Source organism: Protopterus annectens, chromosome 3.part1 (assembly GCF_019279795.1).
Source record: "Protopterus annectens isolate FY-2018-M chromosome 3.part1, PAN1.0, whole genome shotgun sequence".
Lineage (NCBI taxonomy): Eukaryota > Metazoa > Chordata > Ceratodontiformes > Protopteridae > Protopterus > Protopterus annectens.
The window spans coordinates 1,364,209,113-1,364,225,512 of NC_056732.1; the positions used below are offsets into that span (position 1 = coordinate 1,364,209,113).

Here is a 16,400-nt window from a genome sequence, read left to right on the forward strand (position 1 = left end):
TATCCTACTGCATGCCAATGGCAGATGGAATCCTACTGCATGTCAGTGGCAGATGACATCCTACTGCATGTCAATGGCAGATGGCATCCTACTGCATCTCAATGACAGATGGTATCCTACTGCATGTCAATGACAGATGGCATCGTACTACATTTCAATGGCATCCTACTGCATGTCAGTGGCAGATGGCATTCAATTGCATGTCAGTGGCAGGTGTTATCCTACTGCATGTCAATGGCAGATGGCATCCTACTGCATGTCAATGGCAGATGGTATCCTACTGCATATCAATGGCAGATGGCATCCTACTGTATGTCAATGGCAGATGTATTCTACCGCATGTCAATGGCAACTGGCATCCTACTGTATGTCAAAGGCATATGGTATCCTACTGTATGTCAATGACTGATGGCATCCTACTGCATGTCAATGGCTGATGGCATCCTACTGCATGTCATTGGCAGATGGTATCCTACTGTATGTCAATGTCAGATAGTATTTTACTGCATGTCAATGGCAGATGACATCCTACTACATGTCAATGGCAGATGGCATCCTACTGCATGTCAATGGCATATGGTATCCTACTGCATGTCAATGGCACATGGCATCCTACTGTATGCCAATGGCAGATGGCATCCTACCGCATGTGAATGGCAGATGGCATTCTACTCTTAAAAGGCAGGTTCTTGAAAAAATTCTAATGCAAAACAATGGCAAATCAGTGCACAAATGAAGTCATCCTAAGCTAAGGTACAGCAAAGGACCTTATTTCCCTGGGTAACATTCCCATTTGATGACCCCCCCAATAGTGTCTGTAAGCAATTGTAGTCACAATCACTTAATAACAACTTATGAACTCTCTATATTTTAATGTAGTAATCAGTAGTGCATTCGTAACATGTTTCCTGAAAAATGGTTGTTTATAGACAGTCCATAAACTATCAACTCTTTATTAAGATAGATGTTGTCTACCTTTAAAAGTAACAGAACAGGTTGACAGTTAGTTTGCACAATGTTCATAATTCATGACAACTTGACAGCTTGTATACTGCTAAACCGTGATTGTTTTTATATATGTAGTTCACTCATTATCCTTATAAGTTGTTATGTGAGGTCAGTGCCCCATTTACCCATGCTTTCTGTGGTACTAGACATAAAAATTCAGAAAGGTTTGAGAGAGATGGGTGGAATAATTGCTAAATATAATACGTGGATGATATTACATGGCATTTGTATGGTAGTGAGACACAGCCTGTGTGAAGAAGACTATATGATCATTTAAAATCTGAACTAAACCTTACCTTTTTGTTAGGTTCTGTATTTTTTATTTATTAACAAATGATTATTTATATTAATTGTTTCAATAACCAGGATGATGGTTGTGCTGCCACCCATTTTCAGGGGAGCCTTATGAAAAAAACTTCTAATACAGAAATTAATGATTTATAAAGTTACACACGTACTGCAACACCAGTATTACAGATGTGACCTGAAGTTAGAATACTAATAAAATGGAGTGCAATGGTGAGGCTTTCTGCATAATTCGTACAGGGTCCCAATAGCAAATACAAGTTAAAATTTCATAAGAGTAGTATTCTAAAATTTCTCCCATGGCATTCACATTTTCAGTCACATTTTCATAAATCAGTCTATATTCATGTTGCACAAAAGGACTAGAACTAAGGGACATAGAGTGATGCAACAGTGATGCAATGTCAGTGGTGCTACAGTTAGCATATTCACCTTTTGTGCTGGAAGACCAGAAGGCTCTTGATCTACCCCATTCCAGGATAGTAGAGTGCTGTCACTGAAGTGCAGCATTTGGGAGTGGGGTGAGGGGTGACACACTCCTGAGTGTGTCCTCTTTCAGATGAGCTATTAAGCTGAGGTCTTATCTGCTTGACTGGATGGTAGCTCAGGTGGATGTAATAGATCCCAGAGCCCTTATTAAAAGGAGTAGTGGTCCTTTATTTAACACAACATAGAAACACTATTTACAGCATGTATATATTTACAGGTACATCTGTACCCATTTCAATTGGTTTACTATTTATAATTTTTCTTATAACATCCTCATTTTTTTCTTCCATAAATGATGTCCCACTACTTCTGCCACAACCATAATCTAATTTTTGCAATATATCTGCCAAAATCCATTTCCCATTAAACAAAATGTTATTCAGTCATTCATGCCAAATAACCATTATTGCATAAAATAAATTCTCTACCCTTCTCTCAAATTCTATCTTCTTATTCTTATAATATTTATACATAAGCATACTCACATCTGTGTTGTTGATGTCATTAATATTTCAAAAAAAATCCCCACGCAACCTTTTCCAGTTTTATCATTCTTTTTCATTTAAAAAATGTGCTCTGTTGTCTCTTCTTCCCCACAAAATAAAAGACTTTTTTCAGCTTTCTTTATCATTGGTACATTCTCCTTTACTGGTAGCATATTTATTATCAGTCTGGACAGGAGCTTTTGGCACTCTGTGATCTTGGTACACTACCTTTCCCCCACTTTAATGGCTTTAATCACTTCATGTGGCAAAATATGTGATGGTTTTACATAATAATATTGTTTCATCACATTATTATACCACATCCTTTTATCTTTTCTGAATCATCAGTTTTTATTTTCCATGTTAGTATTTTTTTATTGATAATTTTTAATTTCTTCAATAACATATTATCTTTTCTTTTTTGATTCTCATCAGCTCCCAGAATTGTTGGTACTTATGTTTAAAGATTCTCACTATTAAATTCTCATTCTATTCCTTTACCCACTTTAACAGATGCATAATATATACAAGCATTTAATACTATATGAAGCAGATTAAACAACTGGATTTAGTAACCCCAATCACAGTTCTTCTCCACTCATATACAACATACCTCTTTTCATTGGGTTTATTCTTAAACCCCTTATGAAAGGAAAACATTTGCACAATTTCATATTCATATTTTTCTGGAATCACATAAACATTTGACACATGCGCTGTTTTCCCTATTAACAGTAAATTCACCAGATAAACCTTTACTTCCTGAATAGTAATCTATAAGACCTCCACAGAAGAGATATTTCATTCATTTCTTTTATCAATCCATCCCATCGCATAACTACATCATTTTCCCAAATTATTTCCTAATAAAGACACTTCATTCCTTTAAAATTCACACCCCCACTTTTCACCACATCACTCAAACCCTTCCTTTTGTCTTTATTTGTGATCAGTCCAATTTCCATTAAACATCCATTCAGTCAAATCAACACTTCCCTTGTCCTTATTTTGTTCTTAGCAGCTATATCTATATCATCTGTGTGTCTCAGAACTAATGAAATTACCACCTCCTTTTGCATTACATATCTAGCATCTTTCATTATGTTAGCTGCTTCAGTAATTATCGCATTCATTACAAATGCAAATAGTATTCCACTCAAGGGACATCCTTGTCTTATACCACACTTTATGCATATCTCTTTACCCATTCACTAACATTCTTGCTCTATTATTTTGATATGCAGACATATACACTATCCTAATTCCATTACCTGTTCTATAATTTTTGATAACATCCCACAGTGCATGTTCTCCTGCATCAAATTCAGTAATAATATCACTTGCCATATGTTTCACATCTTCCCCTTTACTTATAATATCATCCACAATTTCTCATTTCTCTTGCAATCGGCAACAATTCTTGACATCCCTTCCCTTTTATACCATGTATACTTTCTTCCATATCTTTCCTCCTTCCTTCAATTCTTCCCAATATTATTCTTTTAAAAAATTATAATATGTATTATTTAATGTGATAGGTTTCCATTTTTTATTTAATTCTTCTCATCTTTCTTCTAAATGCAAGCTAGTATCCTACAACATATCCATCAATGGATCATTCCTTTAACCATTCATTAAGTACATTTACAAAATCTCTCTTTGCCAGTCCATTCATTTCTTGTACATTCTATATCTTATACCATCGGGCCCTGATACTGATTTAATGTTTACTTTCCTAAGTATGTTACCCAATTCATAAGTGGTAATTTCTTTTATAAATTCTTCCTTAATTCATTCTGTTTTTTTACTTTCCATTTTCTCTTATTTTCCTTCTTTTTACTCTAATACCTATTTTCCAAATGCTGTAGTATACTGTTCATAATTTGCTATTGTGATCGTTTTGCCTCTCCTTTTACATTTTGTATGTCTTCTTCCCTTTCCTCTTCTTTTTCATTTTGTATTGTTTACTCTTAACAATTTAGCCAAAAGTCTCCCTTTGTTACAAAAACTGTATTCAGGCACACACCTTTTTGCTGTGTGTCCTTTCTCCCCACGGTGGTTACATTGTATGTTGTCACAATTATTAATTAAATGAGGAAAGTCCCCATGATTTTGTCTGGTCAGCATATCCTAATATCTGCCTATGACCAGCCACAAAAACAAAACTTGGCAAGTGTTTACCATGTCTTTTATCACATTTCAAAATAGTTTCCATTCCGTAAGTTTTTCTCATCTCTAACTTCCTCTGTATTATCAACAGAAAAAGAGCCTGGAAAGTCAGGACCTGTAAATCTACTTTGTGGTTGATCAACATGAAGCCCATTTTAGTGTAGATGGTGAGGGTCCATAATCCTGAGTAACAGTGCATAGTTTCTAAACCTTCTTAAAACCAACTTTTACTGATTATCTTGGACTTTGTATTAAACAACATGAGTAACCACTGCAGCATCCCTACAGTGTCATCATCCCTGGTAAGACCCAACCACAAAGCAGTCATTTTCAAAGTCACCATTTGCCCTGCCCACCCCTCCCAACTAGGGTCAAACAAAAAAAATTATCCAAAGCTTACAACCTCCTGAGGGAAGGTATAAATAGCTTCACAGCCCCTCCCCCTCTGCAGAAACCCATACGTATGTCGAGACTTACACAAAAGTACTATATGAGCATTTATATAGCTACATGGAATCAGGAATACCAGGCAGGATGGAATCATCCTCCTCATGAAAGATCTGTCTGGTGGACATCTACAATAAATAATCTCTATAATAAAAGGAAAAAATTGCTGTCCAGGGCCAAGAGGGAGCAGGTGTCTAATTGGAAGCAATCTCTCCTTAGCCTGAACAAGCAAATAAGAGCATTAGTGAAATACTCCCTCTCCATGTAAAACAGAATACCTCATTAAACCTTTTTAGGTGCAACCTCGATAACTGGATCGGGAACAGAAAATACACCCATGGGATTCCACCTATATCCCTGCTCGACAGTGGCATAGGCTGCTGACTTGTTGGAACAAGGGCTAAATTCTTGGCTAGGCTTGTAAGAGCCTCAGGGCAAATAGCTTAGTAACTTCCTATGATCCTATGATTGTGTATGTATGTATGTTTGGTTCATAGGTACATAGTTTGGTACTAGGCTATCGGCCCTAGGGCCTATACAAGCCTAGCCATAGCAATTCTCTGGCTATTTCTTCCCACACTATTTACTTCCCTGGACCCCTGTCTAGCAGGGTGACTGATGTGATCCCCAGGGTGAATTTCCTTTTTCCCATCCAATCATCAAGGTTCCTTTTGAAGAGGGCCAATGAGGTACTCTGCTTGACATGTATGGGCAGTCTATTCCAGAGCCTGGGGAGTCTCTGGGTCAGGAACCTATCCCTCCAGCATGTTTTGTTTATTGTGATGACAAGGTTTAGATCCCTGGAGCATGTGGCTCTGAGGGATTGGGATTTCTTTAAGTATAGCATATTCAACAGCTCTGGGTTTGACATGGCCTTGTATGTTAAGCAGAGATCACCTCGGAGTAGACAATATGTGACAGAGTATAGCTGGAGTTTTTTAAGGTGGTCAGGATAGGGCATCTGCTTTCGGTCTGTGATTTTTTTAGAGACGTATTTCTGTGGCCTTTCCAGTTGTTGCAGATGTCGTGAGAGGTACATACCAAATGGGGCATTGTATTCTATAATGGGTCTAATGCGGAATGAGTACAGTGGGACAATGACCTCCTTTTTTCTGGATGAAAAGCCCTTAGTGATGAGGTGTGCCACATAGAAGGATTTCCTGACTGTTGTGGCGATGTGGTTATTGAAGGTGAGACCACTGTCCACCAGTGTCCCTAAGTCTCTTATCACACTTTTGGTGTTTAGTGTACTGCCACCTATGTGGTAATTCACGGGTACATGTTTTTTCCCAAAGGGGATAACTATACATTTCTTGGCATTGAGCTTGAGCCCATGGCTCTGGCACCAAGCATCTGTTTCTGTAAGGCCCTTTTGTAGAGTATCCACATCATTTGGGGATTTAGTAATGGCTCCCAGTTTACAGTCATCTGTGAACTTTGTTAGCCAGAGTCCCTTAGTGTTGGCTTATATTTCAGAGAAGTAGATGCCAAACAAGAGAGGTCCCAGGACTGAACCCTGAGGTACTCCACTTGTCACTTGTCTGGAGCTGGATTTGGAGTCAACTACTTTTACAGTGTGGGTTCTGTCAGTAAGCCAGTTGGCAACCCATCAAGTGACGTAGGGATTAAAGCCCAGCTTAGTAAGTTTATCTATGATTCCAGAGTAGGGGATGGTGTCAAAGGTCTTGGCGAGGTCCAGATAGGCTGTGTGGACTGCCTTACCCTCGGCCACAGCTCAGGAGACTGATTCAAAGAAGTCAGTCAGGTTCAGGAGACAAGATTGGCCCTTCACGAACCCAAACTGGGTGGGATCCAGTGTTTGAAGGTTGCCAATGTCTTTGTTTACAAGTTCCATGATAATAAGTTCCATGGCCTTGCAGATCAGGCTATTCAGACTGACGGGGTGGTAGTTCCCAGGATCCAAGGTGGATCCCCCCTTGTGGAGTGTGGCTGTGCACCACTCAGTGGGCATGAAGCCTGAGGTGAGGGTATGATTAAACATGACACTTAGGTGAGAGACAATTCATTTTGTAGTTCATGTAGTACACAGCCCAGGATGTCGTCTGGTCCCATGGATGCTGTATTCTTAGCTTTGGAGAGTGTGTTTTTTACCTGTGTAGCCATTATTGACAGAATTTAGCAATCTTCCGGTATTGAGATGGGCCATTTAGGGGGTGAGAGGGGGGTGAAGTTGGCACTGAATCAATCTGCAAGGATATTGGCAATATCCTTGGGATCAGTATATTTAATGCCATTCTGTTGTAGCTCAGAGCAGATATGAGCATTGCCATTTAGATTATTGACATAGTTACAGAATGCCTTGTGGTTGTCTTTGGAATCTTTGGCAATTTTATTTTCATAACTAGCTTTGGAGGATTTTATGAGGGATCTCAGCTTCTTACTGAGGCTGGTAAGGGAGCTTTTTGCATCCTGGGATTTTCCTCTTTTCTGCAACAGTTTCTTCCTTTTGTTGTAAAGTTTGTTTATGGCAGTGAACCACCAGATTGGCTTCCTTTTTTTGGAGGAGAGCATCTTGGTACTATTTGGGATGGCACGATTCATGCATGAGTGGATTTGCTCATACAGTGTCTTAGTGTAGGACTCAGCAGTCAAACTTTCAGTTCCTGTCTGCATGGGTGTCATGAAGTTTGTAACTTCTGACTTGAGTAGCATGAAGTTGGCTTTGGAGAAGTTTTTTTTATGGAGGTTTCCTTACTGGGGGTGTGGGGGTGGGATGTGGATGTTAAGGATGATTAGCTTATGGTCTGACCTGACCAACGAGGAGGTGACCATAGGTGTGGAGCATTGATTTCCCGTGTTGGTAATGACCAAGTCTAGGATATTGGAGCCCCTGGTGGGACTATGGATTAGCTGAGTGTATATATTTGTGAATTTTAATTTCTTTGATGCCAGAGATGTGTAACACCATAACCATGTGAAGAAAGAGACATACGCCTTTGTTTCATTTCAGCAAGGGAGAAACAAGGCAGGGTAATGTCTATAGGTATTAGTGTCAGTGAGACAGAGTAGAAGATAACTACCCACCCGCCTTTTTTGGGTGTCCTATCAGACCTCTACATATTTTATTGAGGTGGGAGAAATTCAGAGGAATTGATATGAGGTTTTAGCCAGGTTTACGATAGGGCCAGGATGTGAGGTTTGTGTTGGGCCAACCATGCGTGAAGTTCAGACGCTTTGTTGTTTAGGCTTTGGATGCTCATTGCAGAGATAGAGAGATGTTTGAGGCTGGAGATATTTGAGGATGTTTTTGGGGGGACAGCAAATGAAGATAGAGGTGGAGTGCAGACAGGAGAGGGACCAGGATTATGATGGATGTCATTAGAAACCAGAAGAGCAAAGACAAGATGGAAAAAGTGAGGGTGGTCAGTAAGGGGAACGGGTTACTTGAGTTTGGGCTTAGGAGTAAGAGCAGGGTAAGCCAGTTACAAACATTAGATGCAACATAGTACATGGATGTACACTGAGAAGTGATATTTGCAGGCAACAGGAAGCAGACACACAAGAATTCACATTTCCATGAAAATGGCATGTGATTTTATCTTGTAATTTCTTTGAATTATGTAAAAATTCATACCCATAACTATGCAGTCAATCCATCCTAAGGAATAGTAAGAAAAAAGAAAAAGATCTGCACAGCAGTTGAAAAAAAGATAATGTAAAGGACTTGAATATGCATTACTCTAGGAAAAGACAAAAAGGTAGTTTATATTTATATATTCCAAGTACGTTGATGTGCTAAACTCTCCACTACTAATGCTATTTCGGAAACTGAATTTGCAGATACATTGTAAATTGTCTAATATGATTAATGAAATGTTTTGTTTGCTTGTTTGATTCCTTGTTTCTTTGCTAGTTTCTAACAAAAGACAGTTTTTGATGCATTAAATTGTAGCCTTATTGAATGTAGTCTGGGAGCTGCAATCTGAAGAGAGCCAAATAATATATCCATAAAAAACATTTGAATGTTAGTATGTGAGTAGTAAGGAAACTTGGAAGAAGGCTGTTAGCTAACAGGAAAAGGCAGATTATTTAACTAGTAAAGAAACAGGGAAAAATAAGTTGAACATCAAATTCTGTCCTCCTTCCAAAATCTCATTGTTTGTGATTGCATTAAAATAACATTTTAGAAAAATATATATTTCTTTATTGCAAGCAGAGGCGTCACTATAAACAGTCTGGAAGTATAATAAACTTTTATGTGTTTCATTACTTTTTTATAGCAATTTCTGAAACAAGCAAAATTCTACAACAAAAACTTGAATCATTTAAAGGAACAGCAAGTAAGGCCAAAGCAGGAATCAATAACCTGGTAAAGGCATATGACAGTGCAAGTAGCGATACCAAGGACAATATAAATAACGTGCTTTCTACCACAGTGTCGTCTCTTGATAAGTTTGTAAATGCTGAGAGTAATCCTATTGGAGCTGTGCAGGCCACTTTAGATATTGTCAGCAGTATGGCAGCATTTGTTGAGCCAGCAGGTGCTGTGATATCAATGGGACTGTCTTTTATTTCTGGAATTTTAGGCCTTTTTGGCCAGGCACCTGAAGCAGAGAAGCCTATAGGTGATGTTGTCAGAGAACAGATAGAAAAGGCCTTAGCTAAATTCTATGACCAGACCCTGAAAAATGAAGCTGAGGGATGCATTGAAGCATTCCAGCATAGCAAAGCTTTCCTGGATGGAGTGGCATCTGCAGTAGATGGCCAGGTGCCTGATAATGCGGTGAGCTCGCTGTCAGCTCATGTTCCTGTTTATCACGGGTTAACTTTTATGGGAAAATTAGCTTCATCTATTCGAGATGTAATCAGAAAAGATTCTCCTAAAGAGGGAGAAAAGTGTATGAGATACATCGAGCTGTATGCTAAGCTGGCCACCCTGAAAAACATGATTCTTCTACAACTTGCTGCACTTATCCCCGACTCCCAATCTGCTATCCGGGCTGGTGTCTTAGGTGTCCGCAACTCACTGAGCAGTACAAGCAGGACAATGTTAAGATTCCTGTACAGCCATAAACTTAAATATGTGAATACTGTCTCCTATTTTGATCCATACCGCTACCCCATTACTGATGGATATATGATGAAAATACTAAAGCTTGAGGCACCAGACCGCTCCATGTATGGGGTTTATTCAATAAGGAACCTGCTTCCAGGAAGCTATTATCATGATTATCTCAGCTTCGACACTGAATCACCTCATCCTGTTGTTACTGTGGAGAAGAATGACCCAAATGACTGGTTACTCATTCCACGTGGAAATCGGTTATTCACAATAGCAAGCCTCTGGGGCTGTCATAAAAGTTATGAATTCTGCAGAGGGATACTTTCCTGGGATGATGGAGACACTCACCCAACCTGTACCATTGAAAATGATGATCCAATGTACTGGTATTTAGTAAGGAAGAGTGTCGTTGGTTACAAGTAAGTAAAACAATCTGTAAATACTGACTAGGTTTCATTGTTAAATAATCAGTAAATACTGAATAAGATTCATATTACTGTTTAATAATACCACACAAGATGTGTCATTAATAAACTGGCAGTTAATGTTACATGAATTGATATTTTTATTAAGATTTTTCAATTACTTTGTATGGCTTAATAAGCACATATGTATTTCATAAAAAGGTAACACATGTATTTTTTCTTCTAATTTTACTACATTCTCTGTCTCACAATATTCAATGAGAGATCAAAAGATTGGGAACCTGTACTTCCGGAGGTAGAGTTATACCATCTACGCTATATTGTTAGATTGTTATCATAATAAAACTAGAGTAGACAGTCTCATAAATCAATAACAGTGTGCTAACAACAAAAAACAACTATTTGAATAGTTAATTCAAGACACATAAAGTAATTTAAAGCAGTTGACTGTATTTACAAATGCATATCATTGAAATTTGACTGGAGAGAAGTCTTATTTTCCAAGTCCTTTGATTTTTAACATTAAATTTGACATTTCAGCAATCTTGCCTTTCTTACAGAAGAAATAAATAAGCAAAACAAAAAGTACTTTGGTTGTTTCAAAATGTGACATTAAATGTTAAAGAAAATAAGTAGCATTTTGAAAGTCTAAGAAACTGAAGACTTTCACAAGAAAGAAAGAATCAGAAAAAATGAAATAAGGGAGTTCAAAATGGCCGCTGTTCTGTGAGCACTGCTATCACCTAGGTCTCTGATATACCCTGGATTAAAACAAACCAAGAAGGTAACGCAGAATTAATAATACAGAAATAACTGTAGATATTTACTGCTAATATCATCCAGCAAACAAAAGAGGAAGAAAAAGCAACAGATTCAGCTCAGAAACAGCAGGATTAACTAAGATTTCTGAATAACAGCTTAAGCCATGTGCTACTAAGGCCCTGCATCTGACTGCAAGATTGGTAAAACACTATACAGCAAGATGTCAAAAGAAGAAAATAATATGGAAACAACAACTAAGACCAAATTCTCAGTACTAGCCTCACCTGAGAAAGATACTTTAAAAAGACAAAAGACAACTAAACAAACTGACAACTCTAAAACTACAAATAAATCCAAGACAGACCAGCCAGCTAATCTGGAAGACATAAAATATGCCTTATTACCTAACTAGCAAGCAATAAAGGACTTATCATTACAATTTCAAACCTTTGGTGACTCATTCAGCCAAATAATATCCAGAATGGAAAAATCTGAGTCCAAAATAATAGAAAATGAAATAAAAATAGATTATTTCTCAAAGAACTAATGCCCATGACAAAGAAATACAAAACGTATAAGCAAAAATAACAGACCTGGAAGCAAGATCTCGAAGGAACAATATCATCATCAGAGAAATACCTGAAACTGTAATTCATAACAATCTAATACCAACAATCAAGCAAATAATAAATTCCCTGCTAGAGGAACCTGAAGAAATGCAGCAAATAACAATAGAAAGAGCCCACAGAGCCCTGAGGGAAATGCAAACACCACTGAAACCAAGACCTGTCTATATTAAAATATTAAACTACCGAGATGTAAATAAAATCATACTGGCAGCAAAGAAAAAAAGGCACACTCACCTGGAATAATAATAAAATCCCCTTTGCTCAAGACCTCCAAATACAAATAAGACAAGCAAGACAACTACTATCTCCATACTGCAGGTTCCTAATAGAAAAAAAAAATCAAATTCCAGATGAAATATCCAAATCAGTTAATCTTCTACATCAAAGAGGTTAAATACTTGGTCGCTAACCTCAAAGAGGCAAAAGAGACATTCCTGGCCATTTTCAAGCAAGTTCCACCTTCAGAAGTGAAATAAATCCACAAGAAACGATAAAGGACCATTGGGTGAAAAAACAACCCCATTCACGAGCACTCTAGCTGGGATCCAACTCAGAAAGCTTCCTCTTGCTGTCTAGGCCCTTAAATCAATGATGTGAGCCATGAGAAACAGAGGAAAATGAAGTACAGCCTGGGTAGGAACCAAATATCAACTGCCGTTTCTGATGCACGAATGTAGGAAGGAACCTCCTCCTGGGACATTGGTCTGCAAAATCAGTCCCCCTACAATTTTGAGGGGTCCATTAAGAACAGTCAGACAAAATGGATTTCAGCAAGCTCCAAAAGATTTTACTGCCTGAAAAAAAGAAAATTGATCTGCACCAGCTGAAAGAAGAAAGCTGCACCATAGATGTCAACCAACCTGCAAGTAAAACCTTGAAGAAATAAGGTACTGTTGAACTGAACCATTCACTAAAACAGCACACCCAGTACTGTGTAGGTGAATGAAAATCCAGCCTTAAATTATAGGCAAGAAATAAACTGTCAGAAACAGGCTAGCTCCTAGATTAATATTGGGAAAAGATTGAAAAAAATGGTTAAATGTTTTATGTAAATACTAGAAATGTGTTAAATGATCCTGGAGATAAGTAATCTCAGGAAAATAGTAAAATAACCTAACAATCTTGGGGTAATGTTAAATATAGCCTTAATATGTTAACTATAGCAGAAGGACTGCTTGGCTAAGCTGTTTTTTTTTTCTGTCTCTCTATACTTCCTACCTCTGATAAATAGGTGCCAAGTATCTATTTTATAACCCACACAGACTGATGTGGAAAAACATTACGGGCACCAAAGAAGGCCAAAATCTGAATAAATAAAGGGGAGGAAAAAGAAGTCAAATGAAAGAAAAATGTAAAAATGACAAGATTGATTGTTTAACAATATTACTATGGTACATATATTGCTATAATTTACTGAGGAATGTATATTAATATGCTGTTTTAAAAATAATATTAGAAATAATTAGTCACAAGACAAAAACAATACATGCTGTACCTTAAATGCAATACCATAATTGTATAAATAATGTGTTGGAAGAGGCTAGGGATATTAAGTAGCAGTGTTTGTTGAGGGAACTAGTTTGTTCAGCTTTGTCTACATTATTTATAGTAACCCATGGGGGATACTATGTGTTAAATCTATATCTAAAAAGAAAACACATTCCAAGATTAGACGTAAAGGTAAACCACATAACAAACCTTCATCCTCCCCCCCGATTATTCCTGGTCCAGGGATATAGTGGTTAGGCACAGAGTAGGGACTGGGATAAATAGATGCTTTCCTAAACCATCACACAGTAACACATACAAAGATAACAAAACAAAACTAATATACATGGCATATCTAAGGAATATGCCTAATCAATAAATGTGGGAAATAGAATGATAGAATGTTAAAGGGCTCCACAACACGAAGAAAAGAAAATTATTCTTACACCTTACATTAAAAACCACAGCCAACCTCATACTAATACAAGAAACACAACTGACTGCAGAGCAATGGGCAGAAATTAGCAGAAAGAAATGTATAAGTCAAATCATAGATTCAGAGGGGAAAACAACAGTGCAGGGGCTGCCATAATAATTAAAAAACAATTTAAGGAAAAATACTTAAAACCAAAGCTGACAAGGAGGGAAGATGGTGTTACGTAACATTTAGTAGTCCTACAATACCAAAACCTATAATGGTACTTAATGTTTACGCACCCTGTAATAACCAACAACACTTTTTATGTCATTATACCCAACCTTAAACCAATTTAAAGATCACTACCTAGTGATTGGAGGTGACTGGAACACATATCAAAACCCAGAAAAGAGTAAATCTAATCTGACCAAATCACTTAATAAACAAGCCACATTTGCCCTTAATGAACTCAAACAAGATTTCAAATTATATGACCCTTTTAAATATGGGAACAGTGCAGATAAAACAGGGAAATTCACATTCTATTCACAATGCCACAAAATGTGGTCAAGGATAGACTTCTTCTTAATCTCTGACATATTCATTAACATGGACCCAACAATAACTATGCAAACCAGGTTCTTTTCAGATCACTCCAAAATCACACTGAACATTAACTGGGACAAAAAGATATATTTAGAGAATAGGGGTCATAATTGGTCATTAAACCCTAATTTACTTTCCAAAATGGATGTAATAAAAAAAACAGAAGCAATACTAAAAATAGCTCTTACAAATATCACTAACTCCCAAGTACCAACAGACATAGAAAGGGCTGCAACCAAAGCACAAATTAGAGGATTGCTTATCAAAAAAAGCAGCATACTATAAAAAAATACAACTGAAAGAGGAGCATACACTGAAAGGGAAAATAGAGCATCTTGAAAAAGAACTAATAAATAACCCTAAGAATCAAACAGAAGCAGAACTTTTAAAATTGCAAAGGGATCTATATATGTTAGAAACCAGAAACCTATTTTTTTATGAAGCCAGAATGTTAGCCACTTACGCAGAAGAAGCTCAAATACATCTAGAGCTCTGGCCAGAATTATCTCCCAACACAAAAATGCCTCCAATATATCAGAAATAAACTACAGAGACAAAAACTACACAAAAAAATGAAGACATTATTAAAACATTTGAACAAATATACTCTCAAATATATGGAGCACAAATACTACAAACCTCAAAGGAAGATAGAACTCTTTTCCTTCAAAAACTGAAATTCCCTAAACTCAATTTAGACCAGCAAAACTAACTGAACCAATATCCATCAGTGAAATTATTACAACAATCAAACACTTAAAAGCACATAAGGCTCCGGGTCCAGAGACTCACATCAGAATTTTACAAAACATTTTCCCCCTTGATAGCCAAACTACTATACTATTCACTGAATTACATAATAAACTATAAAATAAATGATATCTACTTTAATGCCTCTGAAACCATCTTTATATTAAAAGAACATACAGACCCCAAAAACCCCGACAGCTACAGACCCATCTCCCTCTTAAATACAGATACTAAAATACTTACCTCTATACTTGCAAACAGAATGAAAAATCTGATAGAGAAAATAATCTCCTCAGAACAATCTGGTTTTACACCACATAGACAGACTAGTGACAATACATTAACATTAGATGCACTAATATCCTACGCTAACCGATACAATATCAACATCTACACAACGGTAGTGGATGCCCACAAGGCATTTGATAGGGTTAATCTAGAAATCTTACTCCAAACACTACCCTACTTTAATATACCCAATAACTTCATTCAGATCTTCCAAACTCTCTATAGCAACCCATACACATCTCTATATCACTGCAATACCAGGCTACAAGTCTTACCACACTTTTCGGCCACCAAACCAGGACTGAAACACTAAAGGTGGAGGAGTGTCAATATTCACCAAGGATATTCACACCACCAGACTAGTTGCCCAACACAATGCATCTGAAATTCTCCAGGTGCAACTAACTCTAGGTAAGACTGCAATCCAAATTGTAGCTTGCTACAGATCCCCCACCATACCCCAAGATTCGCACTACACCTTTCTAAACATACTGGAAAATATTAAGATAGAACCAAACATCCTAATACTGGGTGATTTTAACTACCCTGCCATTAACTGGAAAAACTACTCATATACCAACACCTTTGCCCAATGGTTCTTGGAATTCATAAATTCCAATGCCCTGGATCAACTAATCCATAGTCCCACCAGGGGATCCAATATCCTAGACCTGGTCATTACCAACATGGGAAATCGATGCTCCACACCTTTGGTCACCCACTCGTTAGTCAGGTCTGACCATAAGCTAATCACCCTTAACATCCACATCCCACCCCCACCATCTAGTAAGGAAACCTCCATAAAAAACTTCTCCATAGCCAACGTCATGCTACTCAAGTCAGAAGTGACAAACCTCATGACACGCATGCAGAAGGGAACTGAAAGTTCAACTGCTGAATCCTATACTGAGGCACTGTATGAGCACATCCACTCATGCATGAATTGTGCCATCCCAAATAGAAACAAGATGCTCTCATCCAAAAAAAGGAAGCCAATCTGGTGGTCTTCTGCCATAAACAAACTTTACAACAAAAGGACGAAACTGTTGCAGAAAAGAGGAAAATCCCAGGATGCAAAAAACTCCCTTACCAGCCTCAGTAAGAAAC

The 16,400-nt window shown here is 37.5% G+C and overlaps 1 protein-coding gene across 1 annotated transcript in view; it reads left to right on the top strand.

The window, feature by feature from the left end:
• Positions 1 to 16,400, top strand: part of LOC122797775 — a 349,627-nt gene that overhangs the window by 191,754 nt on the left and 141,473 nt on the right. The window contains exon 5 of the mRNA XM_044066297.1: positions 9,146 to 10,346. Coding sequence (XP_043922232.1) covers positions 9,146 to 10,346 — 1,201 coding nt within the window. The remainder of the gene's footprint in view (positions 1 to 9,145; positions 10,347 to 16,400) is intronic.